This window comes from Falco peregrinus, chromosome 8 (genome assembly GCF_023634155.1).
Source record: "Falco peregrinus isolate bFalPer1 chromosome 8, bFalPer1.pri, whole genome shotgun sequence".
NCBI lineage: Eukaryota > Metazoa > Chordata > Aves > Falconiformes > Falconidae > Falco > Falco peregrinus.
Window position 1 is genome coordinate 16,477,384 of NC_073728.1, and position 11,328 is coordinate 16,488,711.

General features: G+C 49.4%; 1 protein-coding gene across 3 annotated transcripts; it reads left to right on the forward strand.

Moving 5' to 3' along the window:
• Positions 1 to 1,816: 1,816 nt before the first annotated feature.
• Positions 1,817 to 11,117, forward strand: LOC101916256 (shugoshin 2-like). Of its 3 annotated transcripts, none has more exons than XM_055812948.1 (9): positions 1,819 to 2,091; positions 2,930 to 3,070; positions 3,901 to 4,076; positions 4,349 to 4,411; positions 5,007 to 5,101; positions 5,884 to 6,149; positions 6,718 to 8,676; positions 9,837 to 9,963; positions 10,800 to 11,117. In XM_055812948.1, exons 2-9 carry the CDS (start codon positions 2,932 to 2,934, stop codon positions 10,993 to 10,995), a joined length of 3,021 nt encoding a protein of 1,006 aa, XP_055668923.1. In that variant the 5' UTR covers positions 1,819 to 2,091; positions 2,930 to 2,931; the 3' UTR covers positions 10,996 to 11,117. The 3 variants fall into 3 exon arrangements, with proteins under 3 accessions (XP_055668925.1, XP_055668923.1, XP_055668924.1); XM_055812949.1 differs by having other exon boundaries at positions 1,821 to 2,091; positions 6,730 to 8,676; XM_055812950.1 differs by lacking the exon at positions 4,349 to 4,411 and having other exon boundaries at positions 1,817 to 2,091.
• Positions 11,118 to 11,328: the final 211 nt, after the last annotated feature.

An 11,328-nucleotide genomic window follows, 5' to 3' on the forward strand; every position in this document is an offset into this window, starting at 1 on the left:
TCGGGTTATCAGTTTCAAGCTAAATGATCCTTTTATACTTCTAAGCATTGAGTTTCATTGCTGAATGACTAGTTGGAAACATAGAAGACTTGCTAACAAGGGAGGGAGAGACTGTTCACTGGGTTTTCTGATGGATCTAATTGCTTGTAAAAGAAGCTATCAGCTTCCACTGTTCCAGCATTCCACTGTACAAAATGGTGAAAAACTAGACGTGATACCTCTCAAGAGCCTATCTGGGGTTCTATCTGCAGTGTTTATGGCGTATCTATAGCAAGGATCTTGCTATCTGTTCTTTCATCAGTGTTAATGGTTTCACTTAGAATATTTGGAGAAATTCTAACAGCTAAGAAATCCCAACATGACTTATTAAATCCTGATGTCCTTCCAATGGATACAGGGCACATCTTCTACAGGATTGCTGACGGTAGCCCATGTATTGTGATGGCTAACAAGTCAGTGAGAGGCTATTGGATTTTGTAGATTGGGCAGGCTGGCAGGCTGTAGTTCTGAATGGAATGAGCCACCCCCTGCTTGGGAATGTTCTTCTTATGTTATTAACTGATTACCTAGTAAACAATAGGAATGGGCTTATGAGACATGATCATAATGTTGCCCCTCTGTGATGGCCTAAGAAAACACAAAAGCAAATGTATTATCATGAGATGTAGATGATCAGGAAAAAGCCTACTTGGTATTTACAGAATTTGTGTTGTGCTTTCTCTTCCTTATTTCATTTGTGCTTTCTCATATTTCATTTCACTGTGCTCTTTCTCAATGTATTTCCCCATTCCCCACTGATTTGCAGCTCAGGACCTTCTTAAGCATGAAGTGTTGTCTTGGCAGTTAATAGCCCTTGCTTGTTTTTTACTTCCACAAACTTGTTCAACTTGAAACCTGAGTAATTGATATCTGCAATCACCTGGCAAAGATTTCCACTGTTTAAACAGGGCTGTGTGGGAAAGGGTCTCTGTTTTTAAGCTGTCTGCTGTTAATTTGCTGACCAGTGTGCTTAAGAAATTTAGTGAAGTAACTTCGTAAACCTAGCAAGATCAAGTTTAGGCTTCTTGAACTGTGGAATTTGTCATGCATGGAGCACAGGATATGTACTAGGGAAGGATACCCAAGTCTTTTCCTGTAGCACATTTAATGTGGATCACAGGTTCCCAGAGCAAGAAATAAAGCAACCGGCAGTTCTGCAGCATCGTTACATGTTGCCGGTCTGATTTTCAGGGCTGGTATGGAGGGTTTTGTCAATCCGCTACTTAATTAAGTTGGAAGGAATAAATTTATTTAATAATTTGCATTATTTAATGCTCATCAGGTAATGTATTAACAAGTACCAGAAGAAATGGGTAGGATTTAGGATCCTTGCAGAGGGCTACCATTCACCGCCCGTGGCGGCAGGCAGCGGCGTTTCCACCGGCCCTGTTTGCACGGCAGGCTTCCCTTGCACCCCACCTCACGCTGCCGGCCTTCAGCTGTTTGGCTGCTTTTGCCTGACTTGTCGTTTCCTTAAAACATTTGACGGGAGTCACATCTGCACATGCAACGTCACCTTGAGGGCAAATTCAAGGTTGACTGGAAAGCAGTGCGTTAACTTGGACCGAGACGTAATTAAGATTTTTGGGTTTCCTTTTAAGTAGCCCGCAAACCGTCACTTTTTCGCAGGCGAACGCTGCGAGCCGGATGCCGAGTTCTGCGGACGAGCCATCCCCGACTTTGGGTGGCCCTCGGGAGCAGCCCTGGGGCTTTCCTGAGGCGCTGCAGCGGCTGCACCTCGCTGTGCCCGGGGCACGGCAGCGGCAGCGGCAGCGGCAGCCCCGCCTCACAAGCTCGGCCGCAGCGCCCGGGGCTGCGGCATTTCGCCGTCCCCTCTCCCCACGGACGGGGGCGGAGAGCTCCCCTCAGCGCCGGCAGCGCAAAATGGCCGCGCAGCCTGAGCGGGCGGCGGGGGCGCGAGCTCCCTCCCGCGCGAGCCGCCCGCACCCTGGCGGCAGTGGGGCCGCGCGCCGCAGCCCGTAACGCGCGCGGGAGCCTCGCGCAGAGGCAGGCGGCCGTTACCGGGGCGGGGCGAGCTGTCGGCCGGCGCTGGTACGTTCAAAAGTCTCCCGGCGGGCAGCGCTGCCGGAGGGGCGGCGGCGAGCGGCGGCGGGTCGGCCGGCCGCGGGGCGCCCGCGCAGGCGAGGCGGGGGGGGTCCTGCCGGGGGGGTCCTGCCGGGGGGGGGGGCGAGGCGAGGCGGAGGGGGGGGGGGGCGAGGCGAGGCGGGGGGGGGGGGGGCGAGGCGAGACGGGGGGGGGGGGGGGGGCGAGGCGAGACGGGGGGGGGGGGGGGGCGAGGCGAGGCGAGGGGGGGGGGGGGGCGAGGCGAGGCGGGGGGGGGGGGGGCGAGACGGGGGGGGGGGGGGGGCGAGGCGAGGGGGGGGGGGGGGGCGAGGCGAGGGGGGGGGGACCTGCCGGGGGGGTCCTGCCGGGGGGGGGGGGGGGGGGCGGGGCGAGGCGGGGGGGGTCCTGCCGGGGGGGGGCGGCGAGGCGAGGCGAGGCGGGGGGGACCTGCCGGGGGGGGTCCTGCCGGGGGGGGGGGGCGAGGCGGGGGGGGTCCTGCCGGGGGGGGGGGGCGAGGCGGGGGGGTCCTGCCGGGGGGGCCCTGCCGGGGGCGGGGGCGAGGCGGGGGGGGTCCTGCCGGGGGGGCGAGGCGGGGGGTCATGGCGGCCCCTGTCGCGGCTCCTGTCGCGGCCGCCGAGGCCGGCAGCAGCGGGGGCGAGGCGCGTCGCGGTGCCGCGGGCCTGCGGCCCGTCCCGCAGCCTGGGGCCTGCCGGGGGGCTCCGGGGGGCGAGGCCGCGGGGACGTTTCTCGGGGAGAGTGGCGGGGCTCGGCCGTGAGCACTTGCCGAGGGGTGCGGGAGCTGAGCCTGTTCTGTCGCTCTCTGTAGCCATGGCAGCTTGGGAGGTTTCCGAAACGTCCTTCAGCCTGAGCGGCGTGAGGGAGCGGATGCGGGAGAAGAAGAAGGGGCCCCTGAAGAACGCGAAGCTGAGTGCCTCGCTTGCATCGAAGATCAAAACCAAAATCATCAGTGAGTGTGTTCTGCCTTGCAGCCGGTGTGGAGGCAGCCAGCCGTGCCTGCCTCCAGCAGTGCCTTCTCTGCCAGCGGGTTTCTAGCTAATTCCATAGTCTGCAAATGAGTGTCAAGTGCCACTTCAGGTGCCCGATGAACCTGTGACTGTCAGGTTTCGTGGGGAACCTTTGGAGCAGCTGTTGGGGTTGCTGCAGGCAGCTTGGCAGTGCCTCGGCTGGCGTTGGACAGCCATGGCTGGGTAACCGAGTCCTCAGGGTCCAAACAGCAAAAACAAGTCATGGAAAGTGTTTTTTAGTGTATATGCAATCCTGTGCAGAAGCTAGCCTAACTGTGATTTGGTTTTACGGGGGAAGTAATGCAACAATAGTGCATGAGATAATCTGGATACTTTGAATAAGGCATTGCTGTTACTTTTTTTTATTTTGAAATTGGGAAACAGGGATCTAAATCTCGTCAGGGGCTACTCAAACAAAAGGAGGTGTTTCTGTCTCATCTTGGGTGAAGGTGGGGATTCAGAGCTATAGGTGACTTGTTCAAGCTCAGCACCTGAACCACACCATCATTCAGTAAGAACTGAAGCAGTACCTTGTTGACCAAGCATGACCCACTGAGGGGGTGTCTGAAGTGTTGCAGGTTTTTGCTGCTGTTCTCTGGAGATTTCTGTTGCTGGAAGGAACTATACTGTTGACTTTGTCAGGGGGCTGTTGAGTTACAGAGATCTGAACCTGAGGGAGGCTATTCTGGGAAGAGGAAATAGTAGATCAGGGAAGAGGTGTGGATGAAACCTTGGATGCTGATTCTGTGTGATACTTCTATATCCCTCACAGACAACTCCTCCACTATTAAAGTCTCTCTGAAGCACAACAATAAAGCACTGGCCCTGGCCCTCAATGCAGAGAAAGCCAATGCACAGCGCCTCACCCAGGAGAAGACCATCTTGCAGAAGGAAGTGAAGCAGTGCCACTTCCAGAATGCTGTGCTGCGGCATAAGCTCTCCTTCCTGGTACGGCACTAACTGTGTGGCTGGGATGGGGAGGGGCGGTGAGCGAGGTATGCAGCACTAACATCTCAGTCTGGGAGATGCTTTTGGGAGGAGTGCGCTGTCACTGATCGTCTGTACTCTCTGCACATGAAAAATGTCACCATTCATTTGCTTACTCTTCCGAGCTGTGTTCTCCCAGAGCATACCTTGCTCTGGCTACCAGTGTCCTTGCTGGAATAGATGTTTTGATTTAACGTCTTTATTGTTTATCTCTCTTTATTACCTCAACACAGAATAATGTCTTGAAGGATCTTGAAAGCTTTGTGTATGGTGTTAAGATGGCCTGGCTGTCTGAGGTAAACCACAGGAAATATGAGCACATTGCTCTGGGAAGGGGGCTGTGTTTTTGTCTTGTGCTTTGTGTTGCCTGCTTGCTTCAGTGTTTGGTGCTTCATCTATTTTTCTTCGCTTGCTTGACTTGTGCTGGCTGCATCCTTGTTTTTAGCTCAGTATTAAGGATTTCCAGGGTAACTTCTGTAGGAAAGGCTACAGTTTTAAACTGCCTTCCTCTGGTTCATTGGCTGTACTGGCCAGTAGGTTTTTCTGCTGTGACAGGTTGTGACTTCAGTTTCTCTTTTTTATTTTCTCCAAGTGCCATGGGAACTTGGGATAGGGAATAGGATGCTTTCCATGTCCTCTGTCTTGTGGGTGGGAAATAGTCCTGCTTCCGAGTCTCAGATTATCTGAACTGGTTTAACTTCATCCTTAAGCCTGTGGAGACAGAATCTGACTGCTAAACTTACTTAAAATTGCACAAATTGTGGAATGGGAGAGGGTCGTCAGCAGTATTTCACATACTTTCCAGGGTGAAACAGCTGCTGTTTCTGTACAGGAGGCTGTAAGGGAGATTGCAAGAGCTTTAAACCACCCTTCTGTTTCTCTGCTTTCCAGTTCCAAACAAGTTCTGCATCCTTGTCCCATGGCCAGCAGAGCAGCGTGACTGAAGATAGCTGGGCCGATAGTATTGCAGATGATCAACTTATGAGGTGGGTGTTAAAATGTCAGATACCACCAAGCTTGTCATGATTTTTTATATGCTAAACTTCCTCTTGTGTTTTATATGTGTGCCCAGTTGTCTGGTTGTCTGGTTTACATGAGATGTTTTCTCTAAACCGCCACTGCTTGACGTTTTCCTGTACTCTGTGTCTTTGTGCTGCCACTCCTTGTCTTATTTGTCCTAATGCTAAGGCTATGCATAAACTGGTCTTTCTCCCTCCTTTGATGAAAGCGCATTGCTTTCAGGTAGTTTTTCCTTTGTAGCTGGTGAGCGCTGCAAGATTTCCTCGAGTGAGTGAGTGCTGCTGCTTTGGTGTTTGTTACATAGAAATGCTTAATAATCACCTGCTTGTATGATGTAAACTTGCGCTCTGGAAAGAAGGTCAGAGCAGGATCTCTTACAATGTATTTGAAGTTATGTTTCTCCTCTGTCTGGTTTCCCCTTTGAATGCAGAGGAGCCCTTGGGGCTGCCCATGCGCATACCTCCAAGCAGCTGTGTTGATGTTCCACAGTGACATGAATCTGTGGTAGCAACCTGTGTGCTGAAAGGTCCTTGCTGCCTCTCTTGTTTTTCTCCTGTCTCTGTGTCTGCAGCGGTGTGCTTTCCGTACAAGTTGTACTTGCACGAAAATGGGTAATCTGTGCTGGCTGTGCAGTCTGTGTTCTTCAGCACTTGAAGTGTTCATAAATGTATTTCAGCCGCTTTTGATGGTTTCTGGGGCCTGTCACAGGTATGAAACATGTTCCATTGCTGTTAATCCTTCTCACCAGGGCTCCAGGAATACCAATGAGGGTGCCCATTTCCAAGCTGTGTAATGCAAGACAGCAAGGTGGCAGCTCCACAGCAGTTCTTACATCCTCACTAGATCTTCAGAGACCTGCTTCTAATGAGCCCCTGGAGGTTGTGCCTGTTGCCTCCAAAGACATTTTGTCACTGCAGCCTGCTGAGAAGCCTCAGTCTCACCAGGAAGAGAATGGGAAAAAGCTGACTGGAATGGAAGCACAAGAGGCTTTTCTTGACTCTTGCGTCTTTGGAGGTAAATTTGCATCTTTTGCTGTTCTTCTAGTATGCCTGCATGTCTACATTTTGAAATGAATGAGGGCAGTGCCATAGCTTCAGTTAGCTCTTAACTATCACTCCATCAGCATCTAGTGATTGTTAGGAACTGCATGCTTCAGTGATGCTGATACCACTAGAATTACCTATTCCAGAACGGGCTGTCTTAATGGGGATATTTAACATATCTGCAATAGCTCAAGAGCCCTCAGGCTTTCTGAGTAATAGGCACTGAACTTCAGAAATGTCTGAAGGTGCAGAATCTGACTAGATGCATATCTTCTGTTCCTTGTGAGTTTGCCATATAAATAATAACTCTCATACAGATCATAAGCATTCCTAAATATCAGGCTGGTTAAGGGATCTTGCTTTGGGCTTCGTTTCTGTTCTGAGGGGAGGCAGCTGCGCAATTCTGTTACACAGTGTGTTTGGGGAGTCCCTGTAGAGACAAAATCATGAGTTTTCTGTTCTGGATTTGTGGGGCATGGCTTTTAGCGGTATGGAGAAATCTGTCATTTGCCTGCTGTGTTTCTCAGTAATGAATTTAGTCTTCCCAACAGATCCCTCGTGTGCCACCCAACAAAATCCGAACGATTTGCCAGCACTTGCCTGGGAAAGTCATCCTCTTTCATATGAGGGCGATGAGATGGTGAAAAATGTCTTTGATCATCTATCACAAGGGCACGTTACTCAGAGGAAAAAGCGATCCACCCTGTTTGCAACAAGCACTCCATCTTCTTCTGTTGTGGATATCTTCCCACATGTCAGTTCCACTTGGCCAGCTCAGTGGAGCATCACAAAGGACAGCAGCAGCTCCAATAAAAGCAACACACAGCTACAGCTGAAATCTCCCACTTGCCTGGTTTCACCTACTCAAAACACTGTTATTCCTGATAGAAAATCTTTGGGTGAAGAGATTTTCTGTGATCAGTCACAGGCTAAAGGAACTGGGTGCAGTGTTGAAACGGACCGCAGCTATAACCAAGTCCCTGAGGTTGTTCCTGTAAAGGGTAAAAGCAAAAGTAATTCTAAAACTGGTGAGAAAACAACTGTTAAAAAAGCAAGCACACGAAAAAAGAAAACAAATGCAAATAAAAACAATGAAGAAAGTAGTTCTGTTATACCTCAAGGTGAAGAGAGTGCTCAAAGTGCGAATAAGCTTCTTCAGCCAGAAGTTGCGACATGTTCTAGTGAGCCTGACTTTTTTGAGATGAGGAAGAAGGGGGCCATCGACAGGAAGAACGGAAGCTGTGGTGTGGAGCAACATTCTCACTCTCCTGATGAAATCAAAGATCTCAGAAGAACATGTGTGGTGAATCCAGCACAGCTGCACAGTCCTGGAAGTGGTGACTTACTGCAGCAGGTTAAAAAGGGAGCTGTCTTTGAGATCCAAAGTATGGAGAGCTTGTCAAAAAGCCCAGTTACTACCCTCTCAAGTCACGAGGTTTCAGATTATTCTAGTCTACAAAATGCACTTTTCTTGAGGAAAGAGGCCTCAGGTGCCTGTGCTTCACAAGAGGACTTAAGCATGAGCACAAAGAGCATCAGACAGAAAGCCAACACAAAAACTACAGTAATTGGGCAAAGAGATGACTCTGAGGAGTATCTGCCAAGAAGCGTGCAAATACCGGAGGCCAAAGCTGAAGAACGGCCTAAAAAAACCCAGACAAGCAGGAAGAACACTGTCAGGAAAAGCAGTTGTGATCAGAGGAAAGAAGCTGATGGGTTTGGGGCATGTATAGATGTTCAAGGAGTAGCTAAGGAGAGCACAAAGGATTTTCCAGGTGATCTTAAACGTAGCAGGAAAACTTACGTTGTCCATCCTTTGGCTCTTCCAGGAGAATTGGGTTGTGTCCAGACAGATTGTGAAGGGGGTGAAACTGTATCTCCCAGGCCTGTTGCTTCGAGCAAAGCTAGCAAAATCCCCAGAGTTCTGAGGATGGTAGCTGTTCAGAGGAATAAAAAACAGACAGGAGGCCTTCAAGAAAAGGGGCAAGGTAAAGTTGACAGTGATGTGAATGCTTCGAAAATAGAGGCCTATACCCAACCAGAGCCTCAGAGAAAGAGGAACAGTTCTAGACCTCCAGAGACTGATTCCCTGGCCAGACAAAGTGATGGTGCCAAGGCACACATTGGAAGTTCAGTGGAACTTGCATCCAGGCAAACTGTCCTGATGGATAAATTTTCTTTCATTAAAGATCTGCTGTCTGAGCCAGGTGCCCTCCTGGAGAAGATAGCTGAGATACCACTTACAAATAATCTCATGGACCTTTCACACAGTCTTGAATCCACCTCTGTGACCTGTTCTGCAGCTTCACGTCTTGGCTCCAGGCTTACAGATGTACCGGTTTCCAAGAGCTTAAGTACCAAGGGCAACAGAATGCCAGAGAAATCCTCTGTTTTGCCAGCAAGCTCCCCGATACTTAAAGGAAAGCCTGCAAAGGAAATACCTGGAGAAAGAAACCAGGTTGAATCCAGTTTTCAAAGCTCATCCTCACAGGAACCTGGTAAGTAGTAGGCTGGGGAGAGGGCCTGTGTTTGGAGAAAAGTGCCAAAAATCCATGCAGCCGGTGCTTATATTTATCTTCCCCCCTCTCCATTTTTTTCAGAGTTAAAGATCAGTGTCCAGTACACCATTTATGCTGGCCAGTCATTTCTGTGGCTGCATTTGCTTTTGATTTATCAGCATTCTTGTAAGAATTTTTGGTCACTTGTTCATGTGTGGATATTGGGAAAAGACTAGGAGCATGTGCTGCGAGCTGTGTTTTACGTTATCTACAGGGCATGCCAGTCCATTTAGAACATCAGTTACTCAAGCAGTTGAAAAGTATAATGTGATGCTGACTCTACTAGAGTCAGCATTACTGGGGCACAAATACGAATAAAGATAGCAGGTTTTTGGTCCAGAGTGGTTAGTGCTGATAGGTTTCAGAATTTACACCTAGGTGGTATCTTCAATGGAAATTCTTCAGGAGCTATGTAAATTCTCTTGGTTGTGGTTTTCTGGTTTGTTTCCTGAAAGGATATGGAGGGTGTATCCCTTGGCTGATAATACAGTAAAGCTGAGCCTTTTTGGGAGCTTGCTGTTACCGAATACTCTGTAAAGAGAGTTGTTTTGTGGGGTTTTTCCTTCCTGTAGCTGTTGACAAACAGGCCTGTTACAGCTAGAGTGGGCTGTGCTTTGTAGAGAACGAGGCCTTTTGTTCTCGTGGCCTCCCCCTCTTAGCTGACTTCACTTTGAAAGCTGCAGCAAACACTGGCAGGGTCCTATGTCGTGCTGGAAGTCTCTCAGTTTGTTTGGGTGCCGTAAGCTTGCTTTGTCCTCCAGGCTGTAAACTCCTGGGCACTAGAACTATTAACTACTGGTTTTGTGTCATTTTTCTTCCACACCAGGGCCCAATGATGCTAGTAGTATTATTATTGACCTGCATTTTTCCAGTGAGGAACTTAATTTGATTCATGAGCTGACTTTTAAGGAGCAGGTCTGGGATTTTTGAACAAAGGTGGTCCTGAGTTTTTGGGGGAACATGACTGGATTCAGGATTGTGCAGTGTTCAGAGAAACCTCCTAATGCAGCCCTTCTCTATTTGGCAGCTGTATTTCTTAGGATATCTGGAAATTATTTGGAAACACTTCGATCAACTCATGTGAATGTCTCCCTTTGCAGAGATCAGGCCACTGCAGGACTTGACCAATGTCAGGACTCTGTCTTCCTGCAGCTCTGAAGAAATGTCAAGGCGCTTGTCCAAGCGGAGGCGGGAACCAGCCTGCTACAAGGAGCCAAAGCTCAACAGGTTGGGCTTTAAACTATTCCTTTTTGTGACTGTTCCCATGCTGCAACCCCAGCTATGCTCTCATGTGCTCACTTTCCAGGGCTGGACCCTCTGCCACTTTGTGTTTCTGTGACCCTCCTACTACAGTGTGGTTAAGCCAAAATTCTGCATTAGGGTAGATGCATGTGCAGGCTTCTGGTAACAAGCTGCCAAAGATATTATTTCCCTCGCTGAGATGAGCACATCTTTTAGCTGACTGTATCCGTTGTACTCCACACTAATCCCTCATTAGCACTGAGGATAAAATACAGGCTAAATAAAGACAGCTAAGTGAAAGCCCCGACTTCAGTGGCTGCCATTCTGTGATCTAAAGTTTTATACAACTGAGTGATACTTCCAATACTACCAAGCTGTCCTGGTTTTGGCTGGGATAAAGTTAATTTTCTTCCTAGTAGCTGGTGCAGTGCTGTGTTTTGGATTTAGCGTGATGGTAATGTTGTTAACACACTAATGTTTTAGTTGTTGTTAAGCAGTGCCTACTCTAAGTCAAGGACTTTTCAGGTTTCCCATGCTCTGCCAGTGAGGATGTGCACAAGAGGCTGGGAGGGAGCAGAGCCAGGACAGCTGGTCCAAACCACATATTCCATACCACACAACGTCGTGTTCAGTATATAAACTGGGGGGAGCTGGCCAGGAGGGGCCAGTTGCTGCTGCGGTACTGGCTGAGCATTGGTCAGCAGGTGGTGAACAGTTGCATTGTGCATCACTAGTTTTCCTTGGGTTTTATTCCTCTCTTTCCTTTTCATTGCATTCAAGAAATACCTTGATGGTTCAATCTAACCTTTTTGGCTTTGCAGTAAACTGAGGCGGGGCGACCCTTTTACAAACATGGAGTTCTTCTACTCGCCTCTCAAGAAACCCAAAAAGACAACGACTTGCCAGATGACCAAGAAGATCAAAGAGGAAAAAGTATGGCTTCCTGAAGGATGTCCCAGTGCCAAGGCAGGCAAGCTAGTAACAACTGCAAGAGACATGGAGTCAGAAGGAAAATAGTAGTTGAACAGGCAGCCACCAAGCTCCTAGATGCTAGTGTGTCTTTACTAGGGTATTTTTAATGTTTTGTATAGCTTATTTTTATTTTTAAATAATAAACTCCTATGTGGACAGTATAAAAACTTTGTGATATTTATTTCCTGCTTCCTTCCACCTTTAAATGCTGGGGTGCTTGTCTGCAGAGTCTTTGTGCGCAAGTGTTTGGCACCAGAGACAGCTAGCTGCCTCTGCCGGTTCTCTCCTGGCCCTGCAGAAGCCTGGGCAGAGTACGCCTTGGAGGGCTGATCTTCCAGCATGGCAGACCCCCACAAGGGCCACTGAAAGGGTATGAAA